Source organism: Megascapheus bottae, chromosome 28, assembly GCF_031878675.1.
Source record: "Megascapheus bottae isolate mThoBot1 chromosome 28, mThoBot2.hap1, whole genome shotgun sequence".
Taxonomy (NCBI): domain Eukaryota; kingdom Metazoa; phylum Chordata; class Mammalia; order Rodentia; family Geomyidae; genus Megascapheus; species Megascapheus bottae.
The window spans coordinates 15,036,067-15,055,106 of NC_143536.1; the positions used below are offsets into that span (position 1 = coordinate 15,036,067).

A 19,040-nucleotide genomic window follows, 5' to 3' on the forward strand; every position below is an offset into this window, starting at 1 on the left:
CGACGGAAGATCCAAGCGGTAGCTACGCGCAGGGACAAGGCATGCCGGGAGCCTTGGGCCGGTACCCGCAGGTGGCGTGAGGCTAGCAGGCTCTGGGAAGTCCCAGCGTTGGGACGCCGCGTTTACCGGACCAGAAAAGCTCCCCGGAATGTCATATACTAGCCGCAAGTTCGGCCGCCAGATTCCTCACTGGGCCGCAGTACCATAATTAGTAGGCTTATCCGGAAGTGCGGGATGCCGGAAGTGGGACGGAGGCCGGAAGTGCCACGCCATTGGCGCAGTGCTTGCTGGGAAATGTGGTCTTTCTGGGCCGCTGGGGCGGTGGCCACAAGTCCTGCGGACCCGGTGGCCAGCCCCGGAGTGGACCCGAGATGGCTGGGCCGGGGGGCTCCGGGAGTCAGATCGGGGCTGGGACCCTGACAAGCGGGGCGCGCTCCAAAGTAGCTCCGAGTGTGGATTTTGACCACAGCTGCTCAGACAGCGTTGAGTACCTGACCCTCAACTTCGGGCCCTTCGAAACAGTGCATCGCTGGCGACGCCTCCCACCCTGCGACGAGTTTGTGGGTGCCCGGTATGGCGAGGTGGAGGAAGTTCTGTGGGCACGGGGATCGGGGATGTCTTTTGGGGCGGTCCCAGGGGAGGGTCTGGAGGCGAGGTCCGGAGGTGTTGGTTTGGAATGAGATCTGGGAATGGGCTGTTAGTGATGGCCGCAGCAGAAGAGCAAGCCCCACAGGTGGTGAGCCTGGGCAGGGTCCTAGCACTGTGGTGTTATGTCTCCAGTTTGGGTTCCACGAGTGTTAGGTGGGATGGGAAGTCCAGGGTGGTGTCACACATCCCCACGTGTAGGTTCCTTGAGAGTAATTTGGGATTTTCTTTTGCACAACTTGGCAATGGAGAGATGTCATCCAGCTTCTGTTGCAGACTCGTGTGCAGTCTGTTCTTTGCATGCCACCTACTTGGGTATTGGCCTTAGCACTCTCCCCACTTTCTTTCCCTTTAGGCGCAGCAAGCACACGGTGGTAGCATATAAAGATGCCATCTACGTTTTTGGTGGAGATAATGGGTGAGTCTGAGTGTCTGGGGTTTTAGACCCCAGAGAGAGCCTTGTGGTCTGAGATTGGGCCTGCAGAGCTTCACTACTGTCCTTCTAGACATTAGCTAAGCACTGAAAAACTCAGTTTTTATATCTGCGAGGTTCTCTGCACTTACTTCCCAGATCATAGTAAGAATTAAATAAGATCCTGCCCTTTAGGATCTCTGCACTGAGCATGGATGTCACATGCTCAGTACTTGGAAACACCTTTCATTCTGAAGGGAATAGGCAGCCTTGAAAGAAACACATCCACCTTTAGTGCCTAACCTACCAGGGACTCTTCTTTTTTCCCTACCCTTCCTTCTGAACTTTGTCTTCAGGTGCACCTTTTAGCCAAATGATAGAAAGAACACAGTTCTATTTATTTTCTGCATGCTTTACTTGTCCTGAAGGCTCTTCTGCATTACTGTAAACTATTGGCAGATAATCGTTCTGGAAATGACCTGACATTCTGTTGGTAGGTACACTCCATTCACTTAAACTGCTACTAGTTAACTTGTGGCTGGTTTCCTTTTGCTGAGAGTTGATCCTACCCATAAGTCTCTAGTCTCAGTCTTTCAGCCCCAGTACCTGGCCCAAAGCCCAGGAAGCTCACTGCAGCCTTGGTCCTGGTAATGAAGAGGTTGTTGACTTGGGAAGGATGGATATTCAGGATCCTGTCAGGCAGAAGGGCCTAACCCCCTTATATAGCCCAGCTCCTCAGTCTTTTCCTAAGAGCAGGCACAGTGACCCACCTCCCTGAATAAAAGCCCAGTCCTCATGACTATTAGCAAGGCTTACATACTTGTATTACTTATTATTTCTCTGCCCTGTCCCTTTGTGGCCCTGAGAAATTCTGACTGTGTCACTACATTTAGAATGTTCCCATCTTCCTTCTGCTCAGCCTTTTGTACTATTTTCACCTTCCTATACTTTCCCCTTCTCTTCTGATGCTCTTTGTAAAGATTTTTCCTGGCTCCTGCTCTCTGATCACCTCCATTTGTCCTCCAAAACACACAGATATTGGTTATAATCTAATGTTTTTGCCAAGGCAAGGCCTGCACTCTCTTCTGCCTGTGTGGCAGCCCTGGTGCCAACATCAATTGGGGAGCCTCCTGTGGTCACCACTTCTGTCCTTTTGTTACTGGCTGGTTGCCTGACATTGGCTGGGTCCAGCAGTTAGTGAGCCAGCCTGGCTGTTTCTGCTGACTGTTCCCCTCTCCCTACCCCCATATGAGTATATATTGTCCCTATCTCCAGGGTAGTATCCCTGGATATGCCTGCAATAATATTCTACAAAGTATACCCAACCAATGAAACCTTCTGTCTGGCTGCCTTTCAGAAAGACAATGCTCAATGACCTCCTACGGTTCGATGTGAAGGACTGCTCTTGGTGCAGGTAGGCAGCCCCATTGTGTGCTAGAATTCCTCCTAGAATCAAGTGCTAGGCTGGGTTGACTAAGAGTTAGCTCATCATGGAAGGCCAGAGAGAAGCATGGAAGAGAGAAAGGGCCCCTGGGTGTCAAGCCCATAACCTCTTAGTGCTCTGTTTCTTTTCCTGAGTGTCTGTTCTTGTAACCAGTGCAGATTATTCAGAATCCTGTTAACTGGTCCAGTTGTAGATTCCCAAATTCTGACCCTACAGAGCGCTTCAGTATTCTCTTGGGTTAGGGGTGGCTATAGGATCTGATCCTGGCAAGGGTGAGCTTTGACTAATGAGGTTTTTGTTGGTTAGTTTTTTTGTCTGGGTGTGTGTGTGTGTGTGTGTGTGTACACAGGGCTTGACCTCTGGGCCTGGGGCTTGAACTCTGGGCCTGGGTGCCATCTCTGAGCTCTTCAGCTCAAGGCTATCACCCTACCCTTTGAGTGACAGCACCACTTCCCATTTTCTAGTGGTTAACTGGAGATAAGAGTCTTATGGTCTTTAGGTGCCCGGGCTGGCTTTGAACCATGATCCTCAGATCTCAGCCTCCTGAGTGGCTAGGATTACAGGTGTGAGCCACCATGCCTGGTGCAATTTAATTAAAAAAAAAATCCCCAGAGGTTAGGAATAGGAGCCTGCAGTCTATTTTTTGTTTGTTTTGTTTTGTTTTGTTTTCAATTGGTATTTTGGAAGGGTTTTTTTTTTCTTTTTTTTTTTTTCTTTTTTATAAAGAAAAGTATCACCTTTGAAAACACAAAAGCATCCTGTTCCAGGAGTGTGGCCTAGTGATAGAGTGCTTGCCTAGCATGCACGATGCCCTGGGTTGGATTCCTCCGTACCACAGTCAGAAAAGCCGAAAGTGGTGTTGTGGCTTGAAGTGGTAGAATGCTAGTTGTGAGCTAAAAAGCTCAGGGACAATACCCAGACCCAGAGTTCAAGCACCGAGGTCCAGAGTTCAAGGCACATGACTGACAAAAAAACAAAAACAAAAACAAAGGCTCCTGTTGTGCATCTATAGTCCTAGCAACTAGAGGAGGCTGAGATTGGAGGATGGCTTAAGCCCACAAGTTTGTGTGAGCAGACTGGACACGATAGTAAAACCCTGTTTCAAAGAATAAAATTAAATAAAAGGGACAGGTTATGGTGGCTCATGCCTATAATCCTAGCTACCCAAAGATCTGAGGATCCTGGTTCAAAGACAGCCTGGGCAAGAAAGCCCATGAGATTCCTACCTCCAATAAACCACCAGAAAACCAGAAGTGGAGCTGTGGCACAAAGTGGTAGAGCACTAGCTTTGAGTGGAAAAAACTCAGGGACATCACCCAGGCCCCACAACTAATAGTAAATATACAAGCAAACAAACAAATAAGTAAGTAAATAAATAAATAAATGGAAGCCAAGGGAAGGGTCATCCCTTGGCCAGTAGGGCATGCATGGTCTGGCTGATTCCCGCTGACTTTATCCTTGTACCTAATTTAGAGCCTTTACAACTGGCACCCCACCAGCCCCCCGCTATCACCACTCAGCTGTTGTCTATGGGAGCAGCATGTTTGTCTTTGGTAAGTAGCCTTTTGCCTTCTCTTGAGCCTGCAGATACCCTGTCGTCCTGCCAACCCCTCCCAACATGGTGTCTTCATGTTCTATGTCTGGCATGTGTTCTCTGGCACCCCCCTCTGAATTCCTGTGCTGGGTGAGAGGTCCTTTCCATCACTGAACTCCCAGGGTTGTGATGGCTTGGGCTGGACATGGCATCCAACTCATCTCTGTGTCTCTGGTGCCCAGCATAGGCAGGGCAGCAGGTAGGCAGTTGTGCCCAACAGATTTGTGCATAGAGTCCCAGTTTGTGAGTTTTCTCACAAACCTGAGACCTGATATTTGAAGACTTTGATAACGTTCGAGATATGACTCTTGCTCTCTCTAGGAGGTTACACTGGAGACATTTATTCCAATTCCAACTTGAAGAATAAAAATGACCTCTTTGAATACAAGTTTGCAACTGGCCAGTGGACGGAGTGGAAAATTGAAGGGCGGTGAGAGACTTTGTTATTGTACTTAACAGGCCGAGGCTGGGAGAGGCCCAAGGGCACTTAGCAGACAGGAAGCAGTGAGAATCCCTGATTCTCACTGCCCACTTCTGTTCCCTGCTTTACCTAGATCCTCCTCTTTCAGAAGAAACCCAGATGGGGCTGGGAGTGTGGCTTAGTGGTAGAGTGCTTTCCTAGCACGCATGAAGCCCAGAAAAAGTTGAAAGTGGCACTGTGGCTCAAGTGATAGAGTGCTAGCCTTAAGCAAAAGCAGCTCAGGGACAGTGCCCAGGCCCTGAGTTCCAATTCCAAGATTGGCCAAACAAACAAACAAAAAATGAGAGTGTGAGAGAGACCTTTTTGTCAGTCCTGGGCCTTAAACTCAGGGCCTGAGCACTGTCCTTGGGCTTTCTCAAGGCTCTACCACTTGAGCCTCAGCACCATTTCCAGCGTTTTCTATGTATGTGGTGCCGAGGAATTGAACCCCAGTCTTCTTGCATGCTAGCACTCTACCAATAGGCCAAATTCCTGGCCCCTGAACATCTCCCCCCCCCCCCCCCCCCCCCCGCATCAATGCCTCATACATGCTAGGTAGTACTGTACCACTGAGTCACTTTCTCGGCTCTACATCTGAATTCAGTTTATTCATTTATTCGTGTGCAGGTAATGGGGCTTGTACTCAACTTAGAGTTTAGGTACTATCCTTTAGGCTTTTTGTTTTTCCTCAAGGCTGGCATTCTGCCACTTGAGTCACAGCCCTCTGATTAGTTGGAAATAAGAATTTTACAGACTTGGGCTGGGAGTTTGGCCTAATGGTAGAGTGCTTGCCTACCATGCACGAAGACCCAGGTTTGATTCCTCAGTGCCACAAACATAGAAAAAAGCAGGAATGGTGCTGAGGCTCAAGTAGTAGACCTCTAGCCTTGAGAAAGTCCAAGGACAGTGCTCAGGCCCTGAGCTCAAGCCCAGGACTGGCAAAAACAAAAACAAAAGCAAAAAAGAATTTTGATCTAGGCCCAGGGATAGGGTGGTAGCCTTGAGCTGAAAAGCTCAGGGACAGTGCCCAAACAGAGTTCAAGCCCCAAGACCCACAAAAAAAAAAAAAAAAAAAAGAAAGGAAGAAAGGAAGGAGGGAGATAAGGGAGAGGGATGAGAGGGAGGGGGGTGAGATGATGTATGTGTATATGGAAGTGTCACAAAAATCACACTGGTACTATTAATCATGAAAACAATCTGTAAAAAAATTTGTCTGGGGAAGTATTTATCAAAATGAACTCCAGGAAATGACTCCAGGAAATGCAAATAAGAGGTTTGTTTTTTGTCTTTATTTGTCATTGGAAGGGTAAGGGGGGAGGGGTGGATACAGAAACGGAGGGACAAAGCCTAGACAAATGCAGCAGTAGTACTCACTGAATGCTTTTTATTTATTTATCTGTTTATTTATCTATTTATTTATTTTGCCAGTCCTGGGCTTGAGCTCAGGGCCTGAGCACTGTCCTTGGACTTTCTCAAGGCTAGAGCTCTACCACTTGAGCCTCAGTACCATTCCTGCTTTTTTGTATGGATGTGGTACCGAGGAATCGAACCCAGGCCTTTGTGCATGCTAGGCAAGCAGTCTACCACTAGGCCAAACTCTAGGCCCCGAATAATTTTTTTTTAAATCACAAAATAGGGGTTGGGAGTTGGCCTAGTGGTAGACTGCTTGCCTAGCCTGCAGGAAAAGTTAAAAGATGTTTAAAAAAAAAAAAAAGAAGAAGAAGAAGAATTTCACAGTTTAGGTTCACTGCTGGTGGCTCATACTTGTAATGCTAGTTACTCAGGAGGCTGAGATCTGAGGATTTGTGGTGTGAAGTCAGCTCAGGCAGAAAAGTCTGTGAGACTCTTCTTTCCATTTAACTCCCAAAAAATCAGACCTGGAGCCATGGCTCAGGTGGTAGAGTACTAGCTTTGTGTGAAAAACGCTCAACAATAGTATCTAAACCCTTAGCAAAAGCTCCAGGACTGGCATGCACAAAAAAAGTCTCACAGACTTTCTTGCCCAGGCTAGTTTTGAACCACAGTCCTCAAATATCAGCCTGATTAGCAGCTAGGATTTCAGGTGTGAGCCATTGAGTATTTGGCAACATCTGAATATTTTATTCAGCTATTACTGTCAGACTTAATGAGATCAGTATCTGACACTGTTACTCACGTCTGGCAGATGTGGTCTCACCTGCTCATTTGTGGCCTCTGTGCTACCACATGGGACTGTAGCCTGCACTGGAAACCTCTTTTTTTAAATTTTCTCCTTTATGTTGCAGGTTGCCCGTTGCCAGGTCAGCCCATGGGGCCACTGTATACAGTGACAAGCTGTGGGTCTTCGCTGGCTATGATGGCAATGCCAGGTAGGCTCTGACCTGGGCCCCCACCTCTGAATGTCCTCTTGGGCAGAGCCAATCTCCCTGGCATCCAAGGGCTCAGACTGGGAAAGGTTGGCTTGTCAATTTTGAGCATCACTTTGGGGGTTTCTCAAGAAGGGATATGGGAGGAAGAGAAATGAGGGCAAATAAATGTGAGTATACTGAGTGGAGCCCCAGCCAACCCTATGGTCCCTGAATGAGGACCCGCACAGATGGAAAGGAGGAACCTTAGGAAGGAGGAACTCGGCAGGTTCAGCAAATCGGTGGAGAGAGCTGCAGTGGGCTTCAGCCCCAGCCCTAGATTTCTGCTTTGTCAGAGATATTTTCTTCCTTCTTTCAGAAAGTTCATTTTACTGGAGTATTTATTTCTGATTACAAAAGTAGCAGATGCTCATTATAAACTCTGGCTTTACAGAAGGCCCTAATAGGGGGTGGGTGTTGTGCTATCCATTGAGGTCTCCCCACTTTGGGAGGACATCCAGGAAGGGTCTAGCTGTTTCATTCTGCCCAGGATGTGCAGAGGACCTGGTGCAGCAGGCTTTGATGAGCTGTCTCCCCTCCCATGGATGCGCCTATCTAAGGGTTACACAGGAGTCCCCAGATCCAATTCCCTCCTGGCCAGGCCCAGGCCCACTTGACAGTTAAACCTAAAGAATCTTATCCTGTTTGCCCTGATGTAGGCTGAATGACATGTGGACAATTGGCCTCCAGGACCGGGAACTCACGTGTTGGGAGGAGGTAAGGGAGCTGTGGTAGAGACATGGGTGAGGGGGCATTGGAAACCAAGTGCTGTGTGGTAGAGGCTGTTTCTTCCCTTTGCTAAAATGGAGCCTTTCTCACTCTTTAAGTCCTCCTAGTCCACACAGTCAACTCTAGCAGCAATTGGGTGATGACTGAAGACAAGAACTCTGGAGCCCTTTTATAATATATGCAACATCTCTAGCAGCACTGGGGGCTCTGAACCCTGGACAAACCACATGTAATGAACTGATGGAATCTTTGTCTAATCCACTCACGTGTGTGTGTGTGTGTGTGTGTGTGTGTGTGTGTGTGCGCGCGCGTGCGCACGTGCGCTCGTCCAGAAACTTGAATTCTAGGCCTCAATGCTGTCCCTGAGCTTTTTTGCTCAAGGCTAGCACTCTATCACTTGAGCCACAGCTCTACTTCTTGCTTTTTGGTGGTTGACTGGAGATAAGAGTCTGATAAACATTCTTGGCTGGACTGGCTTTGAACTGTGAGCCTCAGATCTCAGCCTTTTGGGTCGCTAAGATTATGAGCATTCTAATTCACTCCTGTTTGAACATAATAAGGTAATAAGGGCAGTATGCCATCCAGTGTTCTGCTTAGTGCCTTCTTTCCCTTGTAAAAATGTTGATTTTTAAGCTCTGATGATTTCGGCTCTAACTTGGGCCCATGAAGTAGGTGAGGTGGGACTATTACCCATTCAGCAGAATATTAGTCTGTGAACCTTCATTTACAAAAGAAGTGTTAACATAAAGTTCCCAGACGGGCACCAGTGGCTCACACTGTAATCCTAGCTACTGAGGAGGCTGAGATATGAGGATTTCCATTCAAAGCCAGCCAAGGCAGGAAAGTCCATGAGATTATGTCCAGTTAACCAGCAAAAAGCTAGAAAAGGAGCTGTGGTTCAAGTGGTAGAGTGCCAGCCTTGCGTGACAAAGCTAAGAGAAAGTACATGGAAGTGTGAGCTGAGGTCCTGTGAGGTCCTAACTGAACTGTACCTCCTACTCCAGGTGGCCCAGAGTGGTGAGATCCCACCATCTTGCTGCAACTTCCCTGTGGCTGTGTGCAGGGACAAGATGTTTGTGTTCTCAGGTCAGAGTGGAGCCAAGATAACCAACAACCTCTTCCAGTTCGAATTTAAGGATAAGATGTGAGTGTCCTGATATTGTATGGAACATGATTCACGCTCATGCCTCTGTCTGGCAGTCGTTTTTGTCTGTCTTCCTAGGCTTCCACAAATCACAGGAACATTCAGGCTGGAGTAGGGAATCTGTGGTGCCCCCTGCAGGCCCTTCTGAGTATAGCTACAACTCAGCAAGCTAGGGCCTGCCTGGGCCAGAGTTCCAAAGTGGGTCACACTCAGACGGGCTTCACACCTCCTGACCTGGGCCATAGTGGGTTGTATGAAGCTAGGCAGGGTGGGTTACAGAGCTAAATAAATAGGGCCAGAGATGCCGGGCACACATGTTTGGCAAAGGGTCTAGCTTCAGAGCTTCTCTGTACCCTGGGCTAGGCTCCAAGAGACCACACATGGACTTTACAGGGGGACCTGTAGTGGGGAGTCTGCAGGAGGAAGCAGAGCCTTTAGACCAGTATTTACTCATTGTCATGTGCCCCTAGATGGACACGCATCCCTACTGAGCACCTGCTCCGGGGCTCCCCGCCCCCCCCACAGCGGCGGTATGGTCACACCATGGTGGCCTTTGACCGCCACCTTTATGTGTTTGGGGGTGCTGCTGACAACACATTGCCCAACGAGTTACATTGTTATGATGTGGACTTCCAGACCTGGGAGGTGGTGCAGCCCAGCTCCGACAGTGAGGTGCGTGCTGCCAAGCCACGGGTGTTGGGTGGGAGTTCCCAGTAGGGAGGAGGGAGGATCCTGACCCTTCTGACCGGAAGCTGAATAACTTCCATCCCAGGCCCCCAACCTCAGGGATTCCCAGGGCTCTAGAAAGCTCTAGAAAAGGATCAGAACCCTTGAGGCTCTTACCTCTTGCCCCTCAACCCTCTCGCCCTCCCCCTGCTGTGGCTCCTCCTCATGACCCTTGCTCACTGTCACTTTCCCGCCCCCTGACTCTTGCCACCAGGTTGGCGGGGCTGAGCTGCCTGAGCGGGCTTCTGCTTCTGAGGAGCTTCCCAACCTGTCCTCCGACGAGCGAGGTGGCTTCAAGAAGTCCCGAGATGTGTTCGGCTTGGATTTTGGTACCACTTCAGCCAAGCAGCCTGCCCAGCCAGCATCAGAAGTAAGACGGTGGGGACCCTAGCACAGGCTCCATCCCCCTCTACAGCAAAGTCTAGTCCAAAGCCCAGAAGTGCTTGCTGGAGGTGGGGTGGTCTGCACAGTGAAGCAGGTGCAGCTCTTGGAGCCCAAAACCTGATGGAAAAATCAGATCCCAGACTGGTACTCTGCTCACTGTGGGGTCTTCATAGCCCACCTGGACTATGGGATTGGATGCTTTGGGTTCTCCTTGGCTGCCAGGTGGAGTCATGTCCCCAGTCACAACCCACTGCAGACAGCCACCTCTACCCTCTGCCTGCTTTGTTTTCCTCCCCAGCTGCCCAGTGGGAGGCTCTTCCATGCGGCTGCTGTCATCTCCGATGCCATGTACATCTTTGGGGGCACAGTGGACAACAACATCCGCAGCGGGGAGATGTACAGGTTTCAGGTGTGCGGCTTATACATCTACAGTGATAGGGAGCGGAGTGAGGGGTGATGGGAAGGTGGAAGTGGGCCTCGTTCATTGGTGTTTGTTGCTGGCCTGATCTAGAAGATGGAAACTTCTCTGAAAGTCTGTAGTGGGGCTGGCTGAGGTCACACTTGGGGGGGTCTCCTTCCACAGTTCTCCTGTTACCCTAAGTGCACCCTGCACGAAGACTACGGGCGGCTGTGGGAGAGCCGGCAATTCTGTGACGTGGAGTTCGTGCTGGGGGAGGTGGGTGCCCTTCCCATGCCTATAGGGTTGGGGGAGCATGGGTCCTCATAGGCCAAGCTGACCCTCCAGTGGTGTCCACCTGGGGCAGGGTCCGGTGCCCTTCGCCCGCTCATTTTCCTTCCTCTAGAAGGAGGAGTGTGTGCAGGGCCACGTGGCCATTGTTACTGCCCGGAGCCGCTGGCTTCGCAGGAAGATCGTCCAGGCCCGGGAGTGGCTGTCGCAGGTGAGTTCTTCCCTGATTCCCCTTGGCTGGACAGCTGTATCTGTTGGTTCTTGGGTACTCTCGAGCTCCTTCTTCCCCTCAGAAGCTGGAGGAGGAGGTGACCTTGACTCCCAGGGAGGCCTCTGGTGCAGCCATAGCGGGGGCGCGTCCACCCCTGCTACGAGTGGCCATCCGGGAGGCTGAGGCCCGGCCCTTTGAGGTGCTCATGCAGTTTCTCTACACTGACAAGATCAAGTACCCACGGAAAGGTCTGAGTGGGCTGGGGGTGGGCGGGGTCTGCAGGGTGGGAGGCAAGGCCCTTCTAGGCCTGCTTTACAGATTGGCCCCCCGAGGCACAGGATCTGTCACCATTATCACCTCTGATCACAGCAGCTGATAAATGGCCTAGCTGCTTCCTAGCAGCTTTGACCCACACACATCCAAGGAGGGAGCTCTGGGCCCTCGGCTCCGGGCCTCTCAGGTGCGCTTGTGTGTAGGCCACGTGGAGGATGTGCTGCTCATCATGGACGTGTACAAACTGGCCCTGAGCTTCCAGCTAAGCCGCCTGGAGCAGCTGTGTCGCCAGTACATTGAGGCCTCCGTGGACCTGCAGAATGTGCTGGTCGTGTGTGAGAGCGCTGCCAGGCTGCAGCTGGGACAGCTCAAGGTGCAGCTGGAGTGCCCGCCGGTGTGGAGGGAGGGAGAAGTGCTCACATCGAGTCCTCGCCCTGCTCCCCTTTGCAAGCTTCCTGCCCAGCCTGTGTCCCTTGGCCTGACCCTGCTTGCCTGCACGGGCCTGTCTGTCCCAGGAGCACTGCCTGAACTTCGTGGTGAAGGAGTCCCACTTCAACCAGGTGATCATGATGAAGGAGTTTGAGCACCTCTCGTCCCCACTGATTGTGGAGATTGTGCGGAGGAAGCAGCAGCCACCCCCTCGCACCCCTTCAGATCAGCCTGTGGACATTGGTAAGGGACCTCGAATTTGGGAGGGATGGTTTTCATCGTGGGGAGGAAATAGAGAACCACGAAGAGCACCTACCTGTCAGGCCCTTGGGGCAAGGGTGACTGTGCCCCAAGTGTTCCTGGGTACGAGGGTAGCGATAGACAAAGGCAAGGTGGTTGAGGGAAGAAGAGAATGGAAGCTGGTGGCACATTCTGGCCTGGAAAAGCTTTGTGCAGGGCACCAACATGGGAGAGTTGGTTCCCATGATGACTTCAGGCTGGAATACAAATCAGCCCCTTAACTCAGGATCTATTGGAGGGTTAGAGGCACTTGCTTAGGTCTCTCCACACGCCCCTTAGGCACATCTCTAATCCAGGACATGAAGGCTTATCTGGAGGGAGCAGGTGCAGAGTTCTGTGACATCACACTGCTGCTGGACGGTCACCCAAGGCCAGCCCACAAGGCCATCCTAGCTGCTCGCTCTAGGTGGGTTGAGGGCCTATGAGATGGCAGGTGGGAAGTGGAGACAGGGTCAAGATGCTGGCTTTGCTCACCTAAGTCACGAATGCCTTTCACCCTATTTGCAGTTACTTCGAGGCTATGTTCCGGTCCTTCATGCCGGAGGACGGGCAGGTGAATATCTCCATTGGGGAGATGGTGCCTAGTAGGCAAGCCTTTGAGTCCATGCTGCGCTACATTTACTACGGCGAGGTCAACATGCCACCTGAGGACTCACTGCATCCTTATACCTGAGGGTGCTCCCAGGTCTCCAGGGGGGAAATGATAGCCCACCCCAAGTCCTTCAGGATCCAGCTATCCTGTCTTGCAAGGCAATTATGGCCTAGTGCCTCACTCCCCAGTGCTAGTGCTGAACCTAGTGTTTTCCAAGGGCCCTGAAAACAGGTGGGCATTTGGCCAGGAGGGGTTTGTAGCCAGGATGGATGGAACAATGGGTTAGTTATTGTTATGTGTGCCAGGTGAGCAGAAGGGTTGTTTCTCATCCTTCATTTCAGTGGGGTTTGAGCATGGGTGTAAGAGTACCCACCTGACCAGTGTGGCTCTGTAAATGTGCAAGAAGTGGAGTATTTTCTCTGTTTACATTTTTTTTTTGTCAGTCATGGGGCTTGAACTCAGAGCCTAGGCACTGTCCTTTTGCCCCCCCCCCCCCCGCTTTTTTTTTATTGCTTTTTGTTGGTTCTGGGCATTGTCTCTGAGCTTTTCAGCTCAAGGCTACCACCCTACCACTGGAGCCACAGTGCCACTTCCCATTTTCTAGTGGTTAATTGGAGATAAGAGTCTCACGTTCTTTAGTGCCAAGGCTGGTTTTGAACTTCTAGCCTCAGATCTCAGCCTCCTGAGTAGCTAGGATTACAGACATTACAGGTGTGAGCCATGGCACCTGGCTCTTTGTGCTCTTTTGCTCAAGGCTAATGCTTTACTACTTTGAGCCATAACACTACTTCCTGCTTTTGAATGGTTAGTTGAAGATAAGAGTCTCCGGGGACTTTTCTGCCCCGCCTAGCTTCAAATCATGATCCTTAGATCTCAGCCTCCTCAGTAGCTAGCATGAGACACCAGTACCCAGCTTTGTTTAAATCTTGATTAGGTCCTCTGAACTTCTGATTCAGGTTCAGAATCTGTCTAGAGAGCAAGCCAGAAGCCAGAGAAGTCTCTGGCTTACTCCCTGGATTGGAGGGCTAGCGTAGCTGAGTGTAGGGCTCCCCCTCCCAGGGGACGATGGGAAGGGGTAGTTGGATGGGCTTCTTTTGGCTGGCAGCTCCTTAACCCACCCCAGCTACCTGTTTGCGGCCCCCTATTACTACGGCTTCTACAACAACCGGCTGCAGGCATATTGCAAGCAGAACCTGGAGATGAATGTAACTGTGCAGAACGTGCTGCAGGTAGATCCCCTGGTGCCCATGGGCTTTGCCTCCCTGTGGAGGGTGGGTGAGTTGGGGCAGTGTTTTAGATGGTCGCCATTGCAGATCCTGGAGGCAGCTGACAAGACGCAAGCGCTGGACATGAAGCGGCACTGTCTGCACATCATTGTGCACCAGTTCACCAAGGTCAGGCCCCCTACCCTGCTCCTCAGCTTTGCTCTCCCTGTCGGGTCTCAGTGGGCATGGGCAAGGGACTGGGAAAAAGTAGAGCTGCCTATTCACTTCAGCTTCAGAGCCAGCCCCCAGCTCTGAGCAGCTTGGAGCCCAACAAGACCCTTACATGAGTCTGATTCCACTTTGTTTTGGTCATTTGTGCAGGTCTCCAAGCTGCCCACACTACGGTCCCTCAGCCAGCAGCTATTACTGGACATCATAGACTCCCTGGCTTCCCACATCTCTGACAAGCAGTGTGCAGAGCTGGGTGCAGACATCTGAGGGCCCACCAATGTGGAGTATGACAAGCTGCCTGCTTGGTGCACTGGAGACTGTCCTGGCCACACCTGTGCCTGCAGAGTGGTCGTGCCTTTGGGGCCAAGGTCCAGGGTGCCCAGAGCTTCCAATCAAAGGGTACAGGGGGGGTCCCCTCATTTCATTGAGGATGAGACAGGTCTCACAGTGAGTGGATAGTGAAGACCCTCGGCTTTCAGCTATCTCCCTCTTCCAAGTGGAAGGCCAGGGCTTAGTAACTGAGATACCACGCAGCAGTGAGGAGAGGCTGGGATTGTGGATTTAGGGTCAGGCATGGGCTTTGGAAGACTCAGCCTGGTTCCTGTGGTCTATATGTGTCATAGATTCAGGCATTGGGATCCTCTTATCAGGGCCTCTCTCTAGGAGGAAGGGAGCCTGCTAGAATTACCTCCTGGGATAAACAACCCACCCTAGTCTGTAAGGAATTCTGATGGTGGGCTCACAAATGGGACCCAGTGATGGTAGGTCTGGAGTTGAGCCCTGTGGTTAATTCTCAGCCCACAGGGAAGCCAAGCTGGTCTGGTTTCCAGAAGGAAGTCAGCAGATATGTCCCCAAATATTTATTGTCATAGACATGCATTCATTAAAGGCTACCTACACATGCCTCTTGGCAGTCTCCACTGCTGGTCTTAGGCTATCAAGCTGTGCAGATCCATGGCTTGACATTTAGATGTGGGTGTGACCAATCTTGCCTCATTCTCTATGTTGCCAACATCTTGCCACCAACATGGGGTCACTCAGTCACAAAGGGGAGGGAGAGTGGCTGTAGGAGGTGGCCAGATGTCCCTCCCCTCCTGAGCCCTGACTAGAAACTTCATTGTCTCACTCTTGCATCTGTTGGGTCCTATGGAAGGGTCTCACCTGTTGCTGGGCAGGTAGCCAAGGATAGACCAGAGCAACCTCCTCTTGTTCTGTGTGAATCTGTCCTCATGCAGCCAAGTTTAGCCTTTCTGGGAGAATTCAGGAACCCCTTTGTCTTGTCTGCCAGGAAACTGTCCAAGGTGAGCTTGGAAGAAACCTCTCAACTCTTCTCCTGGGCTCAAAGCCTCTTTTTCTTGCTTGGCCATGCTCCATGTAAATGTGCCACAGCTGCAGTCCTTGCTGTGGGGACCCAAGTGTCTCTATGCCCTTAGCCAAGGTGGCAGATCCAAAAAGCTAAGAGGTGAAGGAAGAGTAGAGCAGGGGCTGAGGCAGGTGGCTAAGGTCAAGGACAGTCCCTATGACAGTAAGGGGCTGTCCTGCACAGCCACATCTCTTGGGATAACCCCTCATGGAAGAACCAGTCTGAACCTGTAAACCCTGTTTCTTGCCAACTCTGTAACTAGTCCTTTGAGTCTCCTAGAAATGATGTAAATGATTTTACATATCCTGGGTCCTTAAAAGCAAAGTGAACAGTGAGCAACAGCTGAGAGTGTACACACTTAGCTGGGATCCTTAAGCTATGTGGTCAAGAACCAGCAGCAGAGGATATATACCTGGCCATTTGCTATAGTCAAAGCCACTTCCAGATTCCCCTGGGTCGAAGAAAAGAAGTCAGGAGCTACATTCCTGCCTCCAAGATCTACCCACCTCTTCCCACACTTCCAAGAGAAAAGCTTTCACTTGGGGCCTTGCTACCTACAGAGCATAGCAGCATCAGCTCACCACAGCCCTTTTGCTGATGGGGACAGGCCCAGTGGTAAGCAATGCAGGGCTAGCCTTACTTGCCAGGAAGATGGGACCTGTGGACAGTCTGTCATGATTGGGCATGGTGGTATACACATAATCCTAACTACTCAAAAGGCACGAGCAGGAAGAACTTGCATTTGATGTTAGCCTGAGCAAAAGTAGCAAGACCCCTGTCTTGAAGTAACAGAATGCTTTCCCAGCATGGGAAAAGAAAAAGGTGGTTAAGACTTCTGTAAAAATACTGTTTTTGACTTTGTATCTTGGGGCTTAGCCTTTTTCTGTTCAAGACATGTTCATTTGAGCCACAGCTCCACTTCTGGCTTTTGGCAGTTAATCAGAGATAAAGAGTTTGACAAGACTTTCCTGCCCAGGCTGGCTTCAAACTGTGATCCTCAGATCTCAGCCTTCTGAGTAGCTAGAATCATATGCCTGAATTACTGGTACCCAGCTGGACTGTGTCACACCCACAGCACTTCCAGCTTTTTCTGTGTATGTGGTACTGAGGAATGGAACCCAGGGCTTCATGCATGCTAGTCAAGCACTCTACTACTAGGCCAAGCTCCTGGTCCCTGGATTGTGCTTTATGACCTGTCCCATATCATCTTGTGCTTTTAGAGCATGCAGAACTGCATGGACAGGAATGGCTGTCACCTGTCTATTTGTGTGGCACTGAGAGGTGTGCAAGAACAAAACACCCATATACAAAAACTTGGACCCAAGGTCTGAGCTCTCCTTGGGCTGTGGCTACCCTGTGTATGGGAACGAGTGTGTTATCCTCAGCTGAGCCAAACAGTAGATCTTCTTTCTAGAATCCGCTTTATTAATAGCATCAGGCTGGCTGGTCTGCTGAGTAAGTTCAGATCAAGTCCCTTTCCAGGCAAATGTGAAGAAGGGTCAAAGCCTTGGCGGATGATGCCTCAGGCCATGCTGCTACTCAGCTGCATAGCAAAGTCCTGCACGTGCTCCTTCAGAGTCTGGCGGGCATCAGCCTGTGCCCGCTTCTCTCGTGCCCGCTCTTGCTGCAGCTTAGTCAAACGTAAACGTAGCCGTTGCTCTCGCCGCTTGCAGGCCTGTAGTTGGCGTTGAGCCTTATCGAGGGCATCGAGGGCTGCTTCAGCCCTCCTCTTCCAGAGCAGGGCACTGCCCACCTGGTAGCTGTGCTCGTTTTGGATGTATGCTCCGGCAGGTGGTGGTAGGCGCAACATGTAGGCTGAGGGGGAGACTGGCCGTGGCTCGAGAGGAGAGGGCTGCCGCTCTGGTGAGGGCTGGGCACTACATCCCGCTTCATCTGCCTGGGCACCTAAGGGGCCCAGAAGGTCTGAGAAGGGGCTGCTAAGGCCAGGCTCCAATCGCCCAGCTGGAGAGGTGGGCAAAGTGGCAGGTGCTGAGGCCTCTTCCACAGGAAAACAGGTGACATCAGCAGGAGGTGGTGGAGAAAAGGGAGTTGTGGGCCCCCTGCCTTCAGAACAGCTGGAAGAGAAAGAAACTGACAGGCTAGACTAAAGAACCGCCAGATCCTGTTTTGCAATCCCACTGATCTCCCAGAGTCCCCTCCACAGGGAGAGCAAGAACCCTGTCCAGCAAGGCTACTAAACAAAATATCCTGAGCACAATCATTTAGTCTTGGGATGGGAGCACATACCGCTTCCTGCAGCGCTGGAAACGGCTGACATCAGGTGGGCCAGGTGGGTAACTGTGCCCTTTGACTTTGTTTGTCCTGCGTAACTTGGTGAAAGACTCAAATATAGTGGGGACTGCTCCTTCCTTCAGCCTATGATAACCACTGTGGGGAAAAGCAGCATAGATGAGTTGGAGAAGGGACCAAGGTATAGTTAACACCACAGCATGGGTTCCATAGAGGCCAGAAGGTACACCAACGGTAAGTTTAGGGAAAGCCAAATCAGGGAGAGTTCTACTGATCTTATAACAAGATAGTAACTGAGTTGAGGTGTGTGGGGAACCACCTACTGAGTTTGACCATCCAAAGAGAATTCTTGGGCTTCCTGTGAGGGCTGGGCATCAAACACCCCTGGAAAAGCTGTTTGTGTCACTGGCAGGGTGAAGAAGAGGACAATGCACCCTTGGAACCAGGTCTGCCTGTGCTCTCTCCCGCCCCTGTCCTCAGTCCAACTGGTCAAGGACCGCCTCAGAACACAAATGCCTCCAATCAACTTGCTGCTTGGGATGCCCCCCACACTCTGCCCCAAGGCTAGCGGGCGAGAAGGCCCACCTGATTCCCACCAGCTCAAAGCAGGTATCCTCAAAGTGTTTGGAGCAGAAGTAGATGTATTCGGAGGAAGGGTCCCATAAGCCTTGGCCACTGGGGTCCAGCCGCTGACAGTTGGCCAGCCACAAACCGCGCCTCGGGTTGTCCTTCTTGGGAAGTCTGCAGAGCCACAAACCCTGAGCACCAGGCTGCTGGCAGCCCTGGACTCATGATGTCCACGATCTCCCAAGGCACGCTGCCGGGAGACTCCCGCGACCCTGCCGGGTTAAGCAACCCCCACCCGGGCACAGACACGAAACTGAGGTCTGGAGAAGGAAAGCAGCTTGCTCGCTCTGCATCATCTAACACGAAAGAGTCACAGGTCAGTAAGTCTAAGTATTAAACGTCCCAGCTGTCTTTCGGGCCGGAGTCCATCTTACCCGGACCTCCCCTTTCACCCTCCCACTGACAAGTCCAAGCCTCACTTGGGCCTGAGGAAGGGGCCACGCGCATGCGCAGTCGCTACCGAAAGCGGCGGACGACGCCGGCGCACGCGCGCCCTTACGCACCAGCATGCACGCACGCACGCACGCTGACCTGTGGAAGGAGATGCCGCGGTTGCGCGTCTCCCGCGTATCCCGTGTGCAGCAGCCGGCGGCGGAGCAGTGACGCGGCATCTGGGGAAGGGGTAGGAGCAAGGTCTCTGGCGGAGTGCTTTTGCGCCCCCCGCCGCCACTCCGTGATAAAGGGTCTAGGCGCGTAGGGTCACCGGCCCCCCGATCTCGTCCCGAACCCGTCCCAACCCGTCCTCGTCACTCCCGTCAGCGGCACTCACGGTCTCGCCATTGCTGCGCCGCCGAAGTCTCGCGAGGTGTGGACCGCGGCGGAAGTCGGTACCATAGAGACTCGGGAGCGGGCGGCGCTCGCCCCGGAGGCGGGGCCTGAGGAGGCGCGCGCGGCGGTGGCCACGTTCCCTTCCCCCCTCCGGCCCCACCGCTCCCAAGTGTGCGTGCCG

At 51.7% G+C, this 19,040-nt stretch overlaps 2 protein-coding genes across 4 annotated transcripts; one reads left to right on the plus strand and one right to left on the minus strand.

The window, feature by feature from the left end:
• The first annotated feature begins 30 nt into the window (after positions 1 to 30).
• Positions 31 to 14,764, plus strand: Lztr1 (leucine zipper like post translational regulator 1). 3 transcript variants are annotated; one of them, XM_090320573.1, is made up of 21 exons: positions 31 to 571; positions 1,001 to 1,063; positions 2,415 to 2,471; positions 3,975 to 4,054; positions 4,417 to 4,525; positions 6,820 to 6,903; positions 7,599 to 7,656; positions 8,673 to 8,812; positions 9,283 to 9,484; positions 9,753 to 9,908; positions 10,221 to 10,331; positions 10,506 to 10,598; positions 10,726 to 10,821; positions 10,907 to 11,069; positions 11,298 to 11,467; positions 11,610 to 11,766; positions 12,103 to 12,229; positions 12,331 to 12,480; positions 13,539 to 13,644; positions 13,729 to 13,809; positions 14,002 to 14,764. In XM_090320573.1, the coding sequence occupies exons 1-21, from the start codon at positions 372 to 374 to the stop codon at positions 14,116 to 14,118; spliced, it is 2,520 nt and encodes an 839-aa protein (XP_090176699.1). In that variant the 5' UTR covers positions 31 to 371; the 3' UTR covers positions 14,119 to 14,764. The 3 variants fall into 3 exon arrangements, with proteins under 3 accessions (XP_090176699.1, XP_090176698.1, XP_090176700.1); XM_090320572.1 differs by having other exon boundaries at positions 33 to 571; positions 10,904 to 11,069; XM_090320574.1 differs by having other exon boundaries at positions 512 to 581; positions 10,904 to 11,069.
• Positions 14,765 to 14,857: 93 nt separating this feature from the next.
• Thap7 (THAP domain containing 7) lies at positions 14,858 to 18,916 on the minus strand. The gene is made up of 5 exons (XM_090320576.1): positions 18,861 to 18,916; positions 18,623 to 18,702; positions 18,050 to 18,205; positions 17,462 to 17,602; positions 14,858 to 17,289 (listed from the first exon to the last, which is right to left on the minus strand). The coding sequence occupies exons 2-5, from the start codon at positions 18,700 to 18,702 to the stop codon at positions 16,737 to 16,739; spliced, it is 930 nt and encodes a 309-aa protein (XP_090176702.1). The 5' UTR covers positions 18,861 to 18,916; the 3' UTR covers positions 14,858 to 16,736.
• Between the last annotated feature and the right edge of the window lie 124 nt (positions 18,917 to 19,040).

Bases quoted from the DNA above. Each gene is read 5' to 3' on its own strand.
- Lztr1 (XM_090320572.1), top strand. From the start codon at position 372: ATGGCTGGGCCGGGGGGCTCCGGGAGTCAGATCGGGGCTGGGACCCTG. The intron at 6,904-7,598 runs GTAGGCTCTGAC...GCCCTGATGTAG, and splicing joins GGCTATGATGGCAATGCCAG to GCTGAATGACATGTGGACAA. The intron at 11,070-11,297 runs GTCTGAGTGGGC...GCTTGTGTGTAG, and splicing joins GATCAAGTACCCACGGAAAG to GCCACGTGGAGGATGTGCTG.
- Thap7 (XM_090320576.1), bottom strand. From the start codon at position 18,702: ATGCCGCGTCACTGCTCCGCCGCCGGCTGCTGCACACGGGATACGCGG. The intron at 18,206-18,622 runs GTCAGCGTGCGT...GTGGCTCTGCAG, and splicing joins CGCGGCATCTCCTTCCACAG to ACTTCCCAAGAAGGACAACC. The intron at 17,603-18,049 runs GTGGGCCTTCTC...TTTTCCCCACAG, and splicing joins TTTGAGCTGGTGGGAATCAG to TGGTTATCATAGGCTGAAGG.